The 22104-nt window shown below is 34.4% G+C and overlaps 3 protein-coding genes across 7 annotated transcripts; 1 reads left to right on the top strand and 2 right to left on the bottom strand.

Annotated features, from left to right (window-relative positions):
* Nucleotides 1-203: 203 nt before the first annotated feature.
* LOC111792040 (uncharacterized) lies at nucleotides 204-4558 on the bottom strand. The gene is made up of 2 exons (XM_023673438.2): nucleotides 813-4558; nucleotides 204-729 (listed from the first exon to the last, which is right to left on the bottom strand). Exons 1-2 carry the CDS (start codon nucleotides 3664-3666, stop codon nucleotides 311-313), a joined length of 3273 nt encoding a protein of 1090 aa, XP_023529206.2. The 5' UTR covers nucleotides 3667-4558; the 3' UTR covers nucleotides 204-310.
* Nucleotides 4559-7384: 2826 nt separating this feature from the next.
* Nucleotides 7385-10323, bottom strand: PDE338 (Nucleic acid-binding proteins superfamily). 3 transcript variants are annotated; one of them, XM_023668919.2, is made up of 10 exons: nucleotides 10203-10323; nucleotides 9337-9803; nucleotides 9164-9238; nucleotides 8993-9064; nucleotides 8587-8667; nucleotides 8400-8497; nucleotides 8115-8240; nucleotides 7978-8026; nucleotides 7714-7895; nucleotides 7385-7557 (listed from the first exon to the last, which is right to left on the bottom strand). In XM_023668919.2, exons 1-10 carry the CDS (start codon nucleotides 10228-10230, stop codon nucleotides 7551-7553), a joined length of 1185 nt encoding a protein of 394 aa, XP_023524687.2. In that variant the 5' UTR covers nucleotides 10231-10323; the 3' UTR covers nucleotides 7385-7550. The 3 variants fall into 3 exon arrangements, with proteins under 3 accessions (XP_023524687.2, XP_023524678.2, XP_086981547.1); XM_023668910.2 differs by having other exon boundaries at nucleotides 9337-10318; XM_087125421.1 differs by having other exon boundaries at nucleotides 7533-7895; nucleotides 9337-10317.
* Nucleotides 10324-13693: 3370 nt separating this feature from the next.
* LOC111799194 (DNAse I-like superfamily protein) lies at nucleotides 13694-21914 on the top strand. Of its 3 annotated transcripts, XM_023682639.2 has the most exons (11): nucleotides 13694-13752; nucleotides 15866-15919; nucleotides 16033-16150; nucleotides 16378-16449; nucleotides 16934-17006; nucleotides 17101-17205; nucleotides 17317-18157; nucleotides 18473-18657; nucleotides 19770-19878; nucleotides 20364-20506; nucleotides 21312-21914. In XM_023682639.2, the coding sequence occupies exons 2-11, from the start codon at nucleotides 15890-15892 to the stop codon at nucleotides 21520-21522; spliced, it is 1887 nt and encodes a 628-aa protein (XP_023538407.2). In that variant the 5' UTR covers nucleotides 13694-13752; nucleotides 15866-15889; the 3' UTR covers nucleotides 21523-21914. The 3 variants fall into 3 exon arrangements, with proteins under 3 accessions (XP_023538407.2, XP_086981531.1, XP_023538415.2); XM_087125405.1 differs by lacking the exon at nucleotides 13694-13752 and having other exon boundaries at nucleotides 15642-15919; XM_023682647.2 differs by lacking the exon at nucleotides 13694-13752 and having other exon boundaries at nucleotides 15644-15919; nucleotides 16381-16449.
* The last annotated feature ends 190 nt before the right edge of the window (nucleotides 21915-22104 follow it).

Below are 22104 nucleotides of genomic sequence, written 5' to 3'. Positions count from 1 at the left end.
ACAAATATCAAGTTTCTAGTTCGTTTTGAAATATGTTTAGAATCTGCTTTGTTGCATATCGACGAGTCGGTATCGTCTTGTTAAAATATATGAGGTGGATAGACAGGTTCGGTAACTAATATATGGACCAAATGTCGATATATTGTTAATGATATATGGGGTTGATAACAAGTTCGTTAAAAATATTTCGAATGTCGATAGACTGTGACCAAATGAATTGATCTCTTCCATTAAACAAAAGCTGTACAAGATTGCAAAGTTCAATTAGATGCCACAAGGATCTCTCTATTTCAACCATTTCCCTCAATTCTCACCCCAATTTTCTAGTGGATGAGTAAGAATTATTTGAACTTAAATTTGAGGACTGCTTTATTAGAGGTTGGGAGGTTTTGCCCCATTCTTCTGGAGGACTCTTCACCTCCATCAATAATGCTACCACTTCCTTCATTGTTGGCCTTTCTGCTGGAGAGGAGTTAACACAAAACATGGCTATACCAAGTGTTTGAAGCATTTCTTGAACCATCTGATCTGGTAAGCCTTGGAGCTTTGCGTCGAGTATCGATATAGCAGGCTCGAAGCTTGCCATCTTCTTCTTCACCCATTCAACAATGTGAAGACTGCCTCCAACTCGTGCCTCAACTGCACTACGGCCACTTAGTATCTCTAGCAAAACAACTCCATAACTATAGACATCACTCTTCTCGGTTATGTTCATGGTATATCCGTATTCTGCATTGGTTTGGGAAGATTTTAGAAACAAATTCAACCGTAAAGATATTCAATTCAAGCGATAAATAGAAAAGGAAATCTACCTGGGGCTATATAACCGTATGATCCCGCTACTCTCGAAATTGCGTGGTGATAATTTGGAGCGTTCATCAACTTTGCCAGGCCGAAATCTGCTAGATAAGCTTCAAATTTGGAGTCTAGAAGTATGTTATTGCACTTGACATCTCTGTGAAGAATTGCAGGCACACAATCATGATGAAGATAAGCCAGACCCTGTGCTGTCCCAACTGCAATTTTATACCTAGTTTCCCAGTCCAAATTCCTGTTTCCTTGCAAGAGTTGTTGTAGATTACCATTGGAAATATAGTTGTAGAGAAGTAGCTTGACGCTTCTATTAGAGCAATAACCAATGAGCTTCACTATGTTTCGATGTCGAATATGCCCGAGAATTTGAATCTCCGCAGCACACGAGTCAACTGCTTCTTCATCCTGCTTCGTTTTCCATAGTTTCTTCACTGCAACTAATTCACCATTTGGCATATCTGCCTTATAAACAACCCCAGAACAACCTTTTCCAATTATGTTTTCGTCTTTCATGGATTCCAAGATGTTATCTATGGTAAAATTGAGCTTCTGAAATGGGATGAAGGTCCACGGATAAGAGAAATCCTCGGCAGCCGAAGCAGGGGACGACGTCCTGGAATGTTTCTCTGCCATGTACTTGCGATTTCGTGAAACTACTATCCACAATGCAAAAATTAGGATGAGAACTGCAGCAAGAATGATGGTAATCAAAGCAGCAGCTTTTACAGACTTTAAGCCAGTTCTTCGCATCGAACTCGAAGAACAAGTAAATCCATTGAGTGATTTACAAAGATTCACGTTCTGATCATAAGCATCTCGTGGTAGCGTTTTAAAAAATGGCGTTACAGGCATAGGACCTGAGAAATTGTTGTGGGAGATATTGAGAGAAGTGAGACTAGTCAAGAGACCCAACACTTTAATGTTTCCATAAAGCATGTTATTGGAAAGATCAAGTGATTGTAACTGTGTCAAACTGGACATCGCCTCGGGAATTTCTCCGGTAAGCCCGTTCGAGCTCAAGTCCAAACTGATCGACAAGCTCTTCATGTAACCAATTTCTGGTGGTATGGTACCAGAGAGACTGTTGTAACTCAAATCAAGTAGAGTTAGTTTCTCCAGGTTCTTGATGGACTTTGGAATTGACCCTGTCAGTAGATTATTGTTGAGAATAAGTTTATTCAAATAACTGAAGTTTCCAAAGCTCTCAGGAATTTCACCGGTGAAGCTGTTTCGACTGAGATCGAGCTGCTCCAAGTTCACCAACTCCCCAAGCTGGGGAGGAATTTCACCAGTTATATAGTTATTATGCACATCAAGTAGCTCAAGAACTGTAATATTAGCAATCTCAGGCGGGAGGCCACCCGAAAAATGATTCATATACAAGTCGAGAAAGACGAGATTTTGCAACCGTCCTACCTCCTTCGGAATCTGGCCTGAAAGCTGGTTTTCTCCAAGCCTCAACCTCACTAATGATTGACAATTTGCGACGCTTCGAGGCAACCCGCCAGATAAAGAATTTCCGAGGAGCAAAAGCTTGCTCAGCTTCTTCAAGCTGAAAATTTCTTCTGGGATTACCCCAGTGAGCTTGTTTCTTGAAAGATCAAAGGCATATAACTCAGTGCAGTTGCCAAAGGAAGATGGTATGGTTCCTGACACAGAATTCCCCCATAAGAAAAAGCTTTGAAGAGATCTCAAATTGCCAAGTTCTGGTGGAATTACACCTGATAGTTGATTATTATCAAGCTGAAGGGCAGTCAAGCTTGTGCAGTTGCCTAGCTGCCACGGTATCGCACCCGAGATCGAATTGTCCGATACATGAAACTGTTCAAGAACAACCAACTTCCCTAAATCACTTGGGATTTCACCAGAAAGATCATTCTCCGACGCATCAAAAACAACTAGAGCCGAACAATTTGAAATTTCCGACGGTATCGACCCTGATAGAGCATTGCCCCAGAGAAACAAACTAGTAAGCTTCTGCAACCTACCCAGCTGAGGAGGAATATAACCATTGAGCTTGTTCATATGCAAATACAAATCCCTTAGCTCAGAACAAAGCCCCAACTCAGGAGGTATTGAACCAGATATCTCAGTATCATAGAGTGACAAAGTTTGGAGGTTGATTAAGTTCCCAAATGTAGACGGTATAGCCCCCGAAAGCGCCGTAGCCGCTGCCCCGAATGTAGTGAGATTAGTAAGCAGCCCCATCTGTGACGGAATCTCTCCCGAAAGGAATGGATTCCCTCCGATTCGAAACTCTTGAAGAGACAGCAAAGAACCAAATTGTGATGGTATAGAGCCATTAAACAAATTGTCTTGGAGGCAAAGAATTTGCAGAGAAGCCAGATTAGCAAGCTGCGGAGGAATCTTACCAGAAAGTCTATTGGAATTCAGGAAAAGGAATTGAAGTGAAGAAAGAGAACCAAGCTGAGGAGGAATTGGACCATAGAGATCGTTGGATGAAAGGTCCAACAGGCGAAGATGAGTGAGTAGGCCAAAAGAGGAAGGGATTGAGCCAGATACATTGGTGGAAGAGAGATTAAGAAGTTGCAGAGAAGATAAAGAAGACAACTCAGGAGGCAAAACAGAGAGGTTTAAGAACGTTTTAGGAAGAGATAATGAAATGACTCTGTTCTGAGGAGAACAAGTGATTCCTTCCCAAGAACAAGGGTTTTGGCTTGATGGATTCCAAGAGGCAAGAACAGAAGGACCAGCAGCAGATACGAGAGAGAGAAGCGCTTCTCCATCGGGAGATAGAGAAGCAACTAATGAACTCTCCATTGTTAAGGTTAAGCACATAGCCATGAAGTACAATAGACACCGTTTAAGAAATCCATCGATTGCTCCCTCCATTAGAGCTCTGGAAAAAATGATTTGACCTCGAAAACAAATAAAGTTAACTATGGCCGTCGTCTCGGTGGTTGCTTTGCTTTGCTTCAATGGCGGATAAAAGATTTTCACTCACTCTCAGTGACAAAATCCATGTGAAAGAGGTCTCAATGGTGGAATCAAACAGAACGAATGCTTAAATCAGACTCAATACAGCATGTGAACGGGAAATATATATTATTCGAGGAAAAAAAACTTCCTCAAATCAATCAAAAGCAATTAATGATCATCATCGAAGCCTCTGTAACTCACCATGAAACCTACCCCCTCCGAAGCCGGAATTGGAGATATCGCCGGCGGCCACCGCTTCAGTTCCGAGCCGATACAACCGGAGCTGGAAAGTCCTCAACCATGGAAGCCATGGCAAGTGGTTGAAAGTAGAGAGTGTTATTGCCGGAGCTTGGTCGAACTGCTTCAATGGCGTTTATGGGATGGGGGAGAAATGTGAGTGAGAGAGAAAGAGGAAGAGGGGGGCAGTGTGCAAGTGCATGCTATATTATCGAGACGTGGGATTCCAACTTCTTTCTCTATTTATTGTTTTTAAATTGAAAACAATCATGACTTTATTTTGCTGCAGTCATCAGCTTATTTGGGCACTATTTGTATTTTTTTCAAGGGTATTTATGTCTTTTCTTAACATTTATAGAGTCTACTTTAGGCCATAGGTACCCCGAGCAAAAATGAGTTTATTTTCCTACTAGGTATCGATACCCGATACTAACGAACATAAGGAAAATATTGGCTTCAACCCACGGTTGATGAACACAACTCTCCACAATAACCTTACCGGCTATTTTTATGTTATATTTATATTTTTTCAAGGGTATTTATGTCTTTTCTTAATGTTTATAGAGTCTATTTTAGCCCCTATGTACCCGTGCAAAAATGAGTTTTAAGGGAAGTACACAACTCTCCCCAATAACCTTACCCGCTGTTTTTATGTTATATTTGTATTTTTTCAAGGGTATTTATGTCTTTTCTTAACATTTATAGAGTCTACTTTAGGCCATAGGTACCCCGAGCAAAAATGAGTTTATTTTCCTACTAGGTATCGATACCCGATACTAACGAACATAAGGAAAATATTGGCTTCAACCCACGGTTGATGAACACAACTCTCCACAATAACTTTACCGACTATTTTTATGTTATATTTATTTTTCAAGGGTATTTATGTCTTTTCTTAATGTTTATAGAGTCTATTTTAGCCCCTATGTACCCGTGCAAAAATGAGTTTTAAGGGAAGTACACAACTCTCCCCAATAACCTTACCCGCTGTTTTTATGTTATATTTGTATTTTTTCAAGGGTATTTATGTCTTTTCTTAACATTTATAGAGTCTATTGTAAGCCCTATGCCGTGCAAAAATGAGTTTAAGGGAAGTATTGGCTTCAACCCACTGACTTCAACCCACTTTTAGATGAATACAACTCTCCATAATGATATGATATTGTTCATTTTGAGCATAAGCTCTCCTGACTTTCATCCAACACACCTAACAGGTTCAAATCTCAGGATCATTGGAGATAGTATTCCTTAATTATAAACTCATTATCATTTTCTAAATTGGCCGATGTGGAACTTTCATCCAACACACCTAACAGGTTCAAATCTTCTCGTCCCTCTGTAAATTGAACTACTTTTAGAAGAATGAAAGTCAAACATAAGTTTAGTCGTATTCAAAAACTTTAAAAGTGAACCTGCTAACATATAAACTATCACGGTTCCATAATAATTCAAAAAATCGTAGAAGGTTATAAATCGGGTTGAGAGAGTTTGATATTCGATACAACTGAAACCATTAATAACACCCAAAACGACAAAAGAAAATTAAGTTACGTACGTCAGACACAAGAACATAAACGACGAGTGTAACCTTCCCACCGAGATCCTTCCAAACCTTTAAATAACTCGGCGAGAAAGTAAAATCAATTATGGTTCACAAACGGTGAATCATAAATTTTATCGTTAACGTCATTAACTCAATAAAGACTAAGATATATATATCGAACAAACTTTACTTAATTTGATCGAACGTAATAAAAGTAGTACGACATAGGGGTAAAATGGGAATTTCGTCCAGCCTAGGGCAGGCGGAAGGAGAATCAAAGATTTCAGGGCCATGTCCAAGCCTATTGCCTTGGAAAGACAATTATAAAAATAAAAAACCCACCAAGCCTGTAAGGGCACTTCGTACATTGTGAAAACTTTTAGGGCAGTGGCTTTTATGTAATTTGACGCATTGCCCATGTTCAGGTAGGGGCTTTTCCGTAATTTAACATATTTATAACAAATCCCCCAGACGCGGCCTTATCCCTTAGGATTATATTATTATATTTGAAGGGTAGGCGACAAAAGGGAAAAAAGCTCAGTTCCAAGGGTATAATCGACATTTCGCAGACAAGGTAATTTAATTTCGACATTTCGCAGACAAGGTAATTTAATTTTCCCCCTTTTTTTACTGCGTCATTAATTACCTTCATCCGTGAAAATACGAGGATGAGGTGCAGGTTAGTTTGGTTACCGAGGTAAACATGGTGGGTTTGTTTTGGGAAGGGAGTAAAAAATAAATAATAAATAAATAATTATTATAATTATTATAATTATTATTTTATTTTTTAGGGCACAGTGAACGATTAGGGCGTGTTTGGGCTTTTGCTTTTATTGTTTTATTATGTTTACTTTTAGCCGCAAGGCAGTTTTGGAGCGAAAATTTGAAAATAATATTTAGAAAGACGATTTTGCCCCTATGTGTTTTGATTTCCAGGGGTAATTTTGGGATTTCGCTTGTGTGTGCGGCGGTGATTAATTGGGTGCAGTGCTCCATATAGGTGGGTGAAAAAAAGAAGATTAAACCCCTAATTTAGATGTAGTCTTTTTTATATATATATATATTTAAGAAATAAATAAAATAAGTACTAATTTAAATGTACTTTATTTGTGTTATTTTTCCCATAAATATTTAGAAGCCCAATGAATCCTCATCATCTTTTTTTTTTTTTTTGTTAATTTAAAAAAACAATATTTAAATATATTGAATTAAGACTAAATTAAAAAATACATATTTTTAAACTCGAGTAATAAATAGTTTTTAAATAATAAATCATCCTCTTGTCAAAATTAAAGACCCAATTGAGTATCTCAGCAATATTGAATACCCGAATCTCTCTTAAATCTTATGATTTTATTCTTATGATTTTAGTTCTAAAATTTCTAAAGGTTCGAGATTGATTTATAAAAAGTTAGAGGGTAATATTATAAATTTGAAATAATAAAATTATTTTTAAAAATATAAGTAATTTTATAACTTAATATTAAATAAAAAAATGGTTGACCTCACGTATACATATTGGATTAAAAATGACTAAATATTGATTTATGTTGGATTTTAAATAATTTAATTTGGTACTTGAACTGTATAAAGTAAAAATTTTCATTTGTTATTAAACTTTGTGGTGTATTTTATAAACAGTATCATACAAAATTTGTATTTTAAACGTTTTATTAATTTTTTTATTTTGTATCTAATAAATTTTTTAACTTAAAAAATTCCAAAAAAAATCATAAATTTTTATTTGATATTTTTTAAAAAAAATTAAAAAATTAGAAGTTTAATACATTATTAGACACAAACTTCAATTTTATGTCGAATATACAAAATTTCAAAAGTAAAAAAAAAAAAAAAAAAAAAAACCAGAGAAAAATTCACTATGTAGAAACCTCAATAAAGAACAGCTGAACAAGACTTGAAGTTCAAAATTTGATCTTTAAAACCTCCCTTTCCCTGGATTTTATCTCCTTAAAACTCAAGAACACCGATCCCGATCCTGTTCAAGTAACGTCGTTTCTCATTCCCTGGATTATATCGTTCCACAAAATCGAACAGGAACGGTCAACGACAAATGATAACGAAAAACTCATTCGTCGAACTAAGGGAATATATTGCAAATTCTTATCCATGAAGGGTTGGTTGGTTGGGAAGCATGAAAGAGAGATCATATAAACAACTACCTTTCGAATTTGAACCACTTCCAGTTCGCATACATGCTCGATTCCTTTTCGAATGGAAGATCTGTAGTTGGAGCAGGTTCGGACCTTGGAACGGGAGCAGGTAACGGCCTGGATACGCCTTTGATCACGGGTAGCTTTTGTCTATACTTCTTTGCCATGATCTTGGCCTCTGAAAATACTTTCTGATAAAGGAAAAGAAAAAACGACTCGGTCAATTTTTGAAGAAAATGAAGTTCATTGGTGAGGAGGATCAATGTGTGCTACCTCTTTGTTCGATATAAAGAGTCCGGGCTCGCTTTCGAGTTCAGCTATACTGTAAAACCATAAAGGCAAAATTTTAAGTTATAAGATGCATCAATCATAAGACTGTTAGATTGAATAATAATATGTTTCTGAATTACCTTAAAGATGTCTTGTTAGGAAAATTTGACTTCACGACTAGAACTTTGACCTTTTCGCCCACTACAAGTAAGTCACTCACCGAGGTAACTCGGGCACGGGTGATGTTTGAAACATGGAGTAACCCGCTGAGGAACATTCAGATGGATGTATCAATAATTCTCAGAAACTAAAGATCGATAAGAACAACAGAATATGGTATGCCCGGTCAAAACATAACGCTAAATTTTTAATTTCATGAAACTGAACTCGGGAGAAAGTTGCAGGCTAAGTAAATTGAAACGCACCATCTGTTCGTATTGCCAATTCTAATTTGAGCTCCAAAAGGAAATATTTTCGTCACGGTCCCGTCTAGAAGCGTTCCCTCACGTAGGTACAACGTTTCCTGAGATAAGAGACACAAAATCGCCTATTTATTGGTGTACTCATCAATACCTTGAGGAGAAATTTGAAAAATGTAGTGGTGAAACTGACCCAAGCTTGTCTCTCACTTAGTATCACATCGTTCTTAGCTTCAACTATTCGGGTGATTTGCACAAAGATCCGACGTCCCACCTACACGATAGGAGACAAGTACAGTGAGCTAAGGTCGTCCATACCGTCCTTTTGTCCAATTATGTCAAGCAAATGTTGCAGCAAGCAAAGAGTGTTCAGTAAGATCGCTATTGCAAAGAGATCGGTTCAAGGCATAGAGGTCTCTGATGCGAAAGGCACACCAGTGCGAAGGGATTTGAGTAATCATGATTAAGAACGTAATACAACAAGAAAGAAACAAATCAATGTTTATAGGAGAGGCCATTTACATGGCAGGTGAACCGAACGCTTTTCTAAGATAACGCATATAGCAGCTGAAAAATCAAAGAAACCGAAGCCTACTCACATATTCTTTCCACTCCGTGAAGTTATTTGCTCTATTCAATAACTCGCCCTTCGGAAGAAATGCTCGCAAACCCTGCATAACCAAAGTTCAGAACCGAACCGAAACAAAACATAAGCATAGACAAACGAAACAGAAGTCCAAGACCAAATGAATTACTATCACATAACCAACCTCAATTCTTGTAAGAAGGCCTCCCGTATTCCACTCTGATATTCTAACTTCAATTGGCTCGTTGAGTCGTTTTATCTGTCGAACAAGGAAACCACAACAAATACATACATTTCTTCTTTGTGCCCCCTAAGACGGAAACTTCAGTAAGCAGAGAAGCTTGTCAAGAAAAAAACCTGCCTCACTCGATGCCAAGCTAACCACCGACACAATCTTCTAGTTGTTAGCAATGGTCGACCACCGAGTGTCCTTCCCAAAACCTCTGCAAACAAAACCGTGCCAGTCTCTACGATAGGTTGCCCCGGCCCCGGTCCATCGCTAACAGCATTATCATATTTCACCAACCCCATCTTCCCATTCACCATAAAAGACTCGGCATCCTTGTCGAGATCCAAGAATTCTATCTCTTTGTCATACAAACGAAGCACTTCTTTTGTCAACATTGTCCCTAATAAATCCGCCCCCATATCGATATCAAGCTTGTTTTCGTCACCTGAGACGACTACACCGACCACGACATCTCCAGGTTTGGGCTCATAGTACTCAACATTTAATTTATTGGCTTTATCAGATTCATCCTCTCCATTAATTTTCTCTTCAAATGCTTGTAATGCTTTTTCCTCTTCTTCGTCTTCTACAGAATCTATAATCTTAAAGAACTTCATAAATAGCGTCAAGCTCTCGTTCTCATCGGGATTTACAACCTCTTTATGAACTTCTGATGAACTCCCGTTGCTTATAGAAGCACGAGAGGGCTTTTTTAACAAACTAAGTTCATAAATCTCTTCAGTTCCATCCTGGTTGCCCGATAAATTACGAAGAACATCATTCCTAGAGCAAAATATTACGCTATTTCTTTCCCGAAATGTGAACTTCTTAGATTTATTGCAGTTATCGGACAAATTAGAAGTGGAACAGAACTTTAAATTTGAGATTAGCGGCGTTAGAAATCCGGGAAAGGTGCGAAATGTTCTAAAGGAATTGGATGAAACTAAGAAATTTTGAGGCTCGAATGACGAATTAGGAACGGAAAGATACTTACAGGATCGAAGTCCCGCAACGGTTAGCATCTCTTTTGGCTGTCCACCTCATGAGCTGAGCTCGGCGCCGTCGCATGCAGCCTTGTATGAAACTTGAAACTGCATTCTCGAGCGCAATATCCGTCCTCCGTTAATATTCTTCGGCGCGAGTGTTCTGGGCCTGGGGAGTGAAGTAGGAGAGATGGGCCGTGGGCTGGGGCTCCAAAATGGGCCTGATATTGGGCTTGAAGGCTGAGCCCTTGGGTGGATACCAAGCGATGTGCCGGGCCGGCCCAAATGGGGTGAATTTGAGGGGTCCCACATCAATGGGAGAAGGCAACGAGTGTCACCGATGACGTTGGGCCTCAAAGGGAGTGGATTGCAAAATCCCACCTCGGTTGAAGACGAGAATGAAACATTTTTTATAACTTTACAAGGGTGTGAAAACTTCTCCTTAACGTACGTATTCTAAAAATTTTGAAGTAAAACTCAAAAGGTAAAGTCCAAAAAGGACCCTATCTATTAGGGGTCAGCTTTGGCTATTACAAAAATATATTTATGTTATAAAATTTATTTCAAGTATTTAAAAAATTATTTCAAATATATTAATTAGTATAATTTTTAAAAATTAAAATTTTCAATATTACAAATTAGTTTTCAACCTTAAAATTATATATATATATATATTAATTAGCAACAGCAAACAATATTAAATTAAAATGTCATTAATTAAAGGAATATTATCATCAAACCATAATTAAGTAATTCATGCACTTTCATAAGTCGTAAATTCAAAATAAATAAATAAATAAAATAAAATAATGTTCTTATCTCAATAGCCAGGTGTCAGACAATCACAATATTTTAAATATAAATAAACAAAATAAAAGGATGAGGAAGCTCGATGACTTCACTCAAACTAATATAATAATCATAGCCGTTGACTTAGATCACATGGAACGGCAGACAAGAACGATGGATGTCTCCTGATGTTACCACGTGTCAATCGTACAATAATCCTATCACCATGTGACGTACATCGTAGCCATCCTAAGTCAAACGCACCAGATTCCTTTCATTTCAATTATAAATACGACCAATAAAAGGCTGCCTGGAACTTAATTATGTTATTTTTGTTGGGGAAAATAAATTATCGAATATTCGTTGTCTTGTTAATAAATAGCTAAAATCTCTAAAATATGACGTTGGCATTATCTGGTTCATTCAATAATTATTATATTAAATCATTTTTTCTTCTATATATTGTACTTTTAATATTTTATTTTTATTTTGTCTTGATTTGATTAAAATATAAATAAAAAAAAATCTTGTTTTTTCATAGAAGAATGTCACGGGTATCTAATGTCCCATCACATTGTCTTAAATTTTTAACAGAAAAATAGCTATTAATATTATATTTATCAACTAATAAATATTTAATCGAGCTTTTATAATTATATGGAAATTTGTCATCTAGTGTATTTTAAAAAAATAAAATTAAAAACCTAAACGGTTCGAAATTATTGAAAATAAAATAGAAAAGTATTGGAATACAAAAAATATATATATGTATTTTTTTGGCCTTATATCTTTGAATTATTATTTCAATTATATGTATAATTATTTTTGGATTTATATGTGTTTGACAAACAAAAATTATTATTAAATGATGTAATTAGATCCAATAATGAATAAAAAAATATAATATTTATTGGCTCGTCCTATATTTTTAGATTCATATTCATAATATTTAGAGGTAGATCTAGAACTAAAACAATGTACGATAATTATAATTAAATTAAGCTTTTTTTAACAAAATTAAACTAAACAATGTTTTAACGGTATAATTATACAAATATTTCATTAAATATACTGATTAGTATGGCTAAACAAAATTTTGAACCCACAGTTCTCGTGGTTCCTTAATTCTCTACCCACTATGAAACTAAAATAGTTATATTTATAAATTTCGATACATTAATTTTATATTATTTACGTCTATAAATTTGTAATGTTATCGTGAAACGTTGGTTTAGCTGTATAATTATATGGTCATACCAACTCAATTAAATTTTATTTAATTAATATGTATATTACACGTATATTTTCAATATATTATTAATATAAATTGAATAAAAACATAATCTGCAACTTGAATCAAATTTAACAATCGACGATCGATATTTTTTTAATAACTGGATTATAATTAAATTTAATAGCTGGATTATTAAATTAAATTAAAAAAAAAAAAACTCATTTTTTATTTGGTAAATTTGTAAAACTAAATATTTAGGAGAAGAGGAAATTAAAATAAAAAATAATCTAATTAAATTGACATAAACTAGCGGCAGCCCCCTTCGAAATTCGTTAATTAACGAATTTTAACAAAAAAAAAAAATAAAAAGTGAAAATGAAGTGATTGCGGTAGGACGACGTCGTATCGGACGTTATCTTGGTGGATATTTTGTGAGGACTAGGTCTTCGGTGGATTGCTGCCTAATGTCAACTTGCAATTTCATTAATACAAAAAAAAAATATGTGTTGAAGCAACCCACAACTTAAAATATCTAACACCTCCCATCAAACAAGATAAAATAATTAATTCATAATATATTTAATTAATTTTGAATTAATACATTATAAACTTTTTTTAATTTAGAGTGTCTCGAAAATGTGTAAATTTATGATTTAGTGATTATATAGTGCATATTTAAAAATAATTTTCAGGTGGCTAAAATTATTTTTATCGTGTAAAAAAACGACACTATATAAATAATTTTGAATCTTTTAAATGATTCTAGAATATACATTAAATATTTAAAAAAAAAAATCATGATATTAAAATATTTTGCAATCCATTTATAATTTAAGAAATTAAAAAAAATTAAAGGTTACAAAACCAAATTATTAAAATGGAAAATCAAAACCCAACAAAATATAATTTACAAAAAAAAAATAAGTATAATAATTGATATATACCCCTGAATGTAAAAAAAAAAATGACAAATACTGTTAGAATTTTTTAATATTTAATTATTTAAAAAATTACAATATTTAAAAAAAAAAAAAAACAACCATATTCATATGACTCGATCAATCTGATATACCTAACCCAAACAATAAAAATTGGGGTTTGATTAAATCTTTTCTGTTTAGGTCAAGGTTGAATTTTTTTAAAACTGAATATTTAACTCAGTTTGCGATTTGACATTTTTTGTCAGGTCAACCTGACTAATTCGAAAACACAGTTACAATATAATAAACTATATTTAAAAAAAATTAAGAATATTTAAGGTCAGTGGAAACTCAATTCCGGTGAGTCGAAAAAACATTAAAAAAAAAAAAAAAAAAAAAATCTTAACTCTAATATTTAAAAATCGTATAAATATTTAAAGTTTCAACATAATTAACAGAATAAAAAAATTGGTCACTATCACCCATCCTGGTGCGACCCTTCAATATTATAAATAACAACCAACCAACCCAAAAACTTCTCTCCAAATACATCAAATTTCTTGAAGAAAGCCACGGAGCTAGCGACGAAATCAAGGCCTCTGCTCGTACACCATACAGGTTCTTCTCCAATTTTTTCTTTTCTCTTTATAAATTTCATTTTGATTTCTCTTTAGATCACATCCGAACCTGTTTATTGTTTTTTTTTTTTTTTTTTTTTTTTTAACAAAATAAAAAAAATAAAATAATCGATTAATTCCCACTTGTCTTCTCTCGATTTTCTGCTCCTCTTGTTTGTTTCTAAATTCCTAAGTTGTTTTTTTTATTTTATTTGTTTTATGTGACTTTTTTTTTTAAGAAGAATGTTAATGTTTAAAATTATTTTTACTTCAAATTAAATAATCCAAAAAGTTACAATGGTAATTTTAATATTTATAAAATTTGTCTAAAAAGAGTAAATTTTCTCGTAAAAGAAAAAGAAATAAAGACTCACTAATTAAAGTTTCCATTAGTAATTTTTAGGCCTACCACTTTCGTAAAGTTCTAGACACCAATAGAGAAAGGAAAAAGAAACGAACAACCTTTCATTCAAAGAATTATGATTAAAATTCACAATACAATTTTACTAAAAATCAAAGAATATTATTATTTTAATAATAATAATAATAATAATAATAATAATAATAATAATAAACCTTAATAAAAATAGATTTAAACGTTTTATTTTGTGTGAAAAAACTTTCCAAAATTTCCATAATAATTTTTAGAAATATTAAAACATATTTTATGATTAATTTTGGAGGTAAGTATTAATACTTTATTTAAAAAATATAACTTTTAAAAGTTTAAAAATAAAATGGTCCATTTTTTCTAACATGAGGGCCATCCTAATAACAATATCAGCCACTCTTTATGGTGACAAGTTCACAACAGTTGTCTGCCGCATCCTCCACTTTCCTTTTTTATATATTATTATAATTTATTTAAAACAAAATTTAAATCGTAATATTTTAGCTCATCGAATTATACATTAAAATTATAAATAATAATAAAAAAATATGGTGGAACAAAGCAGATCATGTGCCTGGCCCAGACTTTGCTTCTCAAATGGAAGGATGGGAAAAGGTGGCGTGACAGAAAGTACAAATATTGTGTGTTACAAAAATCCAACGTAATTATTGAGTCTACGGAAATTTAAAGCTTGTTTTGTTGTTCAAAAATATAAATTTTATTTAACTTTCAAGTAAATAAAAGGTTGAATTAAAAAAAAAAATTATTTTTAAAAATTTTATACACTATCTAAAAAAATTACTCTTAAAATTTTAATAATATTTATAAAAAATATATGTACGGTTTAAAAAAATATATTCAAATAATATTAAAACCTTTTATTAAAAAAATATTTTTGAAACAAAAAAATATATATAATTTTATCTGAAATTAACTAAGAATATTTTTTTTAGATATTTAAAAATTTAAAAGTATTATTAAAACTAATATAAAATATATCCGGTTGAAAATGTATAAATCTCTTTTAATACAAATATATATATTATTTAAATATAAAAATGTGAAAACAAAATTAATAGTAAAAAAATAATAAAATAACACGGAGGCCGAGGGGTGACCGGATTTTTACCCGCCATCTGCCGTCCATGTGTGGGCCCCACCATGAACATTAATGAAAAATTAAATATATCTGATATATTATAATTTTATTTATTAAATATAGTTGGCATTATGCACCGAGATAATTAATGAAATTAAGACTATTTTTTCGTATGTCCGCCTGACTTCATAAGGTTAGAATTAACTATAAATATCTATCAAAATATTTTAAAAAGTTTAATTAATTATTTTTAATTTATTTTTTGATACTTAAAAAAAAAATACAGATTTAAGATTTTTTTTTTTTTTTAAATTCCCATTATATAATGAAGAAAATAATTGTAATAATTAATAGTAAATTACAGTTATTGCACAATATTTGTGTATAATTAATAAAAAGTATCTGAAAAATTAATAGTAAATTACAGTTCTTTCACAATATTTGTGTATAATTAATAAAAAAAAGCGCCAGAAAACGAGGGAGCCATACATCCACTCTCTCAACGCACAACGACCGAGTTAACATTGGCTGCACATTCTTCTTCTTCTTCTTCTTCTTCTTCTTCTTCATTCGTCAACTACTGAAGCTCTTGCTTCGTGATTCTCTCTATTTCTCTGTTCTTAGTTTTGTAGCTAGCTAGCTCATCAGATGAAGCATAATTCCAAGAATCAACCTCAGGTACTCAACTCTTTTCTTGTCGTTTGTTTGATTTTTTTGTTGATTCGAAAAGATGAGAGAATTTGCAGAGAAAATGTGCTGAATTATGTTGTTTCGGTTGCTCGTTCTTACAGCTTTTCTGGCCAAGAGTGGTCCTGCGGAAATGGCTGAATATCAGTGCTAAAGAGTCGGATTACAGTGCCGATACCGAAGACGATGAGGATGTTAATTCGTCCGATTCTGAGACTGAAGGTGACGCTTCTAATCTCTTGAAATTTGTTAGAGATTTTAAAGTTTTCGGATGCTTGAAATCCACGTTTGGCGTGGATGTTTAGGTAGCGAAAGTGCAATGTATTCTTGGTTTGGTGGTTTCCGTGCTTGGAATCTGAATTTTATCGAATCTTCGCGAGTTTATTGCAATACAATGAGCTATTTTAGGAATGCAGCGTGTTCTGATTTGATTATTTGGTTGCTTGTAGCAGAATGCAATAGGGGAAGAGAATCACGCTTTAAGGTAGACAACAGAGATGAACCACTGGTTGATGCTAATGGTAAATTTTGAAGCACATTAGTTTGCCAATTATTTCTCTTTACAAATTATAACCAATGCAACCTTTACTTGAAGTACGTGCCAAAAGATTGAAATTAGAAGAATCTGATGGGAATATGTAGTTTAACTTACTTGAGGTGATTGAGATAGAAATGGATCAGATGGAGTGTGCAAAGAAAATTTAATGCAACATATTCTCTCTATATACTGAAATTTAAAATTGACCTTTTCTGGGTGTTCGTGTGTTTGGACACCCCGTTCCTTCTATCCAATTACTGTCAGATTTCAGCAGATGCGTACCTTTCTTTTTGACTAATTTGACTTCAACTTCTCATCATATGTTATGCTTTTCTCATCTGTATAAATTGCAGACAAAATTGTGTGTGTGTGTGTGTGTAGGTGACTATTTTTAGCTCCTTAGGTAAAGAAACTCTTCGTTTTCTTTTTTTCAATTAATTTACTCATTAAATTGCTGGAAACTTTAGATGGGTTGCCGAGGTTGAGAAGAAGAAATTCAGAAACATTTAGGATGCAATATATAAACGCGAAAGATCTCAGGTATGATCGACCATTTGGATATTGTAGTAATCTGGAAATATCTGATTAGTATTTCTTTCTGTTGAGTTGAGCTATCTACTTTATCTTGTGTCAGAATATGTGTTGCGACTTGGAATGTTGGAGGAAAACTACCTCCTGAAGATCTGGATATTGATGGCTGGATAGATACCAGTGAGCCAGCTGATATCTATGTCCTTGGGTGAGTACTTTTTATTATTATTTTCTTCATTTAATTGACGCTATCTTATATATTTTGTAATGTTTTTCTCATCTTTTGTTACTAATAGTTAGTGTTGTTTTGTCTTTGCAGTCTCCAGGAGATTGTACCATTGAATGCTGGAAATATATTTGGTGCTGAAGATAGTCGCCCAGTTGCTAGGTGGGAAGATATTATCCGTGAAACATTGAATAGAGTTAGACCTGCTACAACCAAGATTAAATGCTTTAGTGATCCACCGTCCCCATCAAAGTTTAAGCCATCTGATGACATCCCAGATTTAGAGGAGGAGATTCTGCAGGAAAGTGATAGTGATGTTGGTGTGGAAGTGCATCCATGTGATGAAGAATTCTATGGGAAGGAAAATGGCGATGGACTGGTAGCTGATAAAAATCTAAGCTGGAAGTTCCCAATTTCGGATCTTTCTGCAAATACCATACCAGAGATACCTGTAGAACAGGATTTAGTGAGGCAATATTCTTCTCCAAAGAGATTGGATCGGTTAAATTGCTTCACAGAGAATGAGGAGGCTGTCTTTCAACAGAACAGAAGATTAACTAAAATGCTTAGTGGGACAGAAAGGATCGGTTTGAGTTGGCCTGAACCTCCACTACATTTACTTCCCCATCATGTTTCTGAGAGACCCAACTCTTTTAAATCAATGAATTCATTTAAAAAAACCAAGTCCTTTAGGACATATAGTTCTTTCAAGTCAACCATGAATGAAATGCCGTCAGGGGTTGCTTTGCTTGGAGAAATTGATCTTGAGTCTCTCCTAAAACAGAAGAGAAGATCGTCATATATTAGAATAGTAAGTAAACAAATGGTTGGTGTTTTCCTCACAGTATGGGTTCGTAGGAGTTTGCGAAGGCACATTCAGAATGTAAACGTTTCTACTGTTGGTGTTGGTGTAATGGGCTACATCGGTAACAAGGTTCGCTCCATTTTTCATTGTCCTTCAATTTTTGTTAATCTATGGATCATGTTGTAGTTAGCTTGTTAAGCAATCTTGTGAGTCTCTCTACTCTAAAGATTTCATGTTGTTTTGGCTTTCCACTAGAGTTCTTGTGCAATGCAATTTTAAATGAATAGATAGGTTTGAAGTTTCTTCTGCTTGCCATGGCTTGTTTCTTTTTACATCAAGCCAAAAACAATTTTCTGGTCTTAACCATCTTTGCTGCTCATATTCATAATGCGTCATGTATTTATAGTTCTAGTAGTTTCTTTATCAAAGCATCTACTTGTTCAGGGATCCATATCTGTCAGCATGTCCATATACCAGACCCTATTTTGCTTTATATGCACACACCTTACATCAGGTGAGAAGGATGGAGATGAACTTAAAAGAAATGCTGACGTGAGCGAAATACACCGAAGAACTCAATTCCATCCACTTAATGGTATTGGGTTAACTAAAGTTATCCACGATCACGAGTAAGTACATACAAAATGCCTATCAATATCTTCATATCTAATTGGGTTTTTTTAGCTGCTTCGTCTATCCTGCACGTTCACTACCCATATTTCCTGTAAACATGACATGGCCATTGAAGTATTATTTTCCTGCTTAAATATACTGCGAGTGAACAGTCCATTTTCCCTGTAAGACTGACATGGCCATTGGTGTATTATTTTCCAGCTCTAGTTTTTATAATTTTTCAGAGAAGGGATTGTACAGGGTAGATGTTCTTAATTTTCTGGCTCATATTCTTAGGGTCTTAAGCACATTTTAAGGATTACGTGGGGGAGGGGCTTCAATTTACACAAGTCAAGCTACTGTTTAGGGCCTACGCAATTTATTTCTCTCTGTTATTTTCTTGATCTCCTAGTATTTATTTGAGATAGAGCCCCCTGCCCCAGCTTTCTAATTTGTGTCATACTGTGTATTCTCTTCCTTTGGATCCTATAATAGGTCATTGAAGACGTTCCTTTCCTTTTCTATATTCCTATTGATAGATTTATTTTCGTGAAGGTAACCTGTGCGTAGTTTGCAAGAGTGTTACTTGAAGAGTTTTGTACTTTTCTTCTTTTGTTATGCACTAATTAGACAGCTTTTTGAAATTTCTTGTTTATATTGAATTTGGACTTCCAGTCCCTCCCAAGTACATATTTCTGTTTTGGAAAATAATTGTTTCTTGTCCAAACATGTAGAATAAAAGTTCACTACATGCTTATTCCAACAGTTATAAGATTTCTCAGAATAGTCTTAGTTAGAATGTAAAGTACCACAACATCTCAAGTTAAAACAAACAATGTAATAAAGTACCAGATATTCTTTCCCCATTTTCCAAAGTTACGGTATTACAGCACATCCACTATACCGTGTTTGCTAGGCTTTGATGCTGTACATGTTCTATCATCTTTGAGTTTTTTCTGGAGATTATTGATCAGTCCTTGTATGTTTAGCTGGTCTCATGGGTTGTCCTTGATAATGCTTTAGGTTGATGAATAAAAACTTCTATTTATATTCAACTCAAAATCGTTGTAGTACTAGGAACTACAAATTGTACTCAACACTTTGACAATTCATTCTCTATTCTTTGCAGGCGGATAATCTGGTTGGGTGACTTAAATTATCGTATAAACTTGCCTTATGAGAAGACGAGAGATCTTATCTCGAGAAAAGAGTGGTCCAAATTAGCCGAGAGTGATCAGGTACTTTCGTAATGTAAATGTCTTGGAGTGCATATGTAGCAACTAACTTCAAAATAGACTAATCCTGAACTACACACATTCCTATATTTTATTAGGGCTTATTTGGAATGATTTTGGTCATTCTCAAATCACTCTCAAACATGCCTTTATTCTTTCCTCCCTCTTTCTAGAATCAGACAACATAAAGTTTCATTAATGAACTAGAAAAAAATGACCTTTTTCGACTGAAAATGTAGTATGTAACTTGATTGAAAGCCATGTTCAAGGCACTTCAATCGACATTTTGATCCATTCTTTGGAAACTGAAGTTTGTGATCAAAAGCCGGGATTCTGCAGACAGTAAGATCTAAGCTGGAAAAAAACAATTGCTTTTTATGTTGTTACAAGGAGATGAGAAATGATTTAAGCAAGTAATTGTGTTGAGCTGTGTATGAAGTGACAAAATGTCTACTTGTTAATTGAGTCTTTTGCCTATATTTTTTCAGTTATTGAGGGAACTTAGGAAGGGTCGTGCATTTGATGGATGGACTGAGGGAAACCTTAATTTCCCACCAACCTATAAATACGAGATCAATTCAGAAAAGTATTACGGTGAGGATCCAAAAGTTGGACGGCGGACTCCAGCATGGTAAGAATTTATTACCGTGGTCCATGTTGATTTCATCATCTTATTTTGTTTAGTTGTAAAGGATCTTTCATATTCGATCTACGAACGCATTGATGGCATGTTTATGTGTGTAAATGATGTCTTATGCTGTAATTTATTTTTGCTCGCCTGTGTTCGATTCCTAAATAGAGAGGGGAACAGTAAAATGAGGATACATGAGTGACAACAATGTCAGAATACTCTGTCTGAACATAGTTAGGAAAATTTACATAGGAAACGGTTATGAGTTCATAGGCAATATGGTTTTGTTTAAAGGACGACTTTGATTTGAACAGTGCAACAACCTAAGCTCAAGCCCACCGCTAGCACATATTATCCGTCAGCCTCACGGTTTTAAAACGCAATTGATTTCTATCTGGTTTGTTCCCCTCTCCAATCAATGTGGGATCTCACGATCCACTTTTCCTTGGAGACCCAGCGTCCTCGCTAGCACACCTCTCGATGTCTGGCTCTTATCCGCTTTGGCTCGTTATGTATTGTCGTTAGCCTCACGGTTTTAAAACACATCTATTAGGGAGAGGTTTCCACACCTTTATAAGGAATACTTCGTTCCCCTCTTCAACTAACATGGAATCTCACGAATAGTTTCGGGATATCCTCTTAAAATATTCGTATTTGTTGAAATTTATTGAAATTTAACCTTTGAATTTTCACAAACCAGGAAGAGAGATCTCTGCTTACCCTCAGTTCTTAGAATACTCTTTTGGAATGTTTATGATAACAAATCTCATGCATCACATTTAATGTTTATTTTCTGCATTTTCAGGTGTGACCGCATACTTTCATATGGAAAGGGATTGAAACTGTGCAGTTATAGGAGGACTGAAATTAAATTTTCTGATCATAGACCAGTGACAGCCACGTACGTGGCCGAGGTCGAGGTCTTCTGTCCCCGTAAGCTACAACGAGCTCTAACATTCACAGACGCAGAGATCGAAAATGGGGAAGCAGCAATGGATGCCGAAAATTTTATCTGATCTTTCGTATGCATCGTAACGAGCTTCAATACGTGCATGGAGGATTCTTGTACCAATCAACAAAGATAAGCAACAAGCTTTGCAAGGTAATAATTCCAATGAGCTTAATCTTTTACCAAACCACGATTTGGCTAACAGTTAAGGTTATGTTTTGAGATCATGTGGCTCGTGTGCTTTGTTGATATCTTGTATTTAATTCCATTCTTTGGATCACATTCTTCCATGTAGCTAGAGATGTGTATTGTAGTGGTTGTGTACATGAGTTAGCTGTTGTAGGGTTTCATTTACAGTTATATAGAAATGTACTTCTCTTAGTTTCTTTCTACTTCCTAAGAGTTTGTCTACATTATGAGAGCTTAGCATTGTATAGAAATAAAGTACGAATGTTTGGAGATTGGGATTTGTGGCATGTATTGTGTTTCCAAGGGGCTGGATCAGATGAATGCTCGAGATTTCTAATTACAATGAATCAAATGATTTCTGTGTGTGCGTGATCTCATAATTGAACTAGGTGTCTTAATACTATTTGAGTATCAAACGAGATGTGAACTTCGTATTTGTAGTGTCGAGATGTTCTTTTGT

The sequence above is a fragment of the Cucurbita pepo genome, chromosome 1, assembly GCF_057944985.1.
Source record: "Cucurbita pepo subsp. pepo isolate OVF chromosome 1, ASM5794498v1, whole genome shotgun sequence".
Classification (NCBI taxonomy): domain Eukaryota; kingdom Viridiplantae; phylum Streptophyta; class Magnoliopsida; order Cucurbitales; family Cucurbitaceae; genus Cucurbita; species Cucurbita pepo.
Note: the sequence above shows the minus strand (reverse complement) of the source record. Positions and strands in the feature narration are given on the sequence as shown.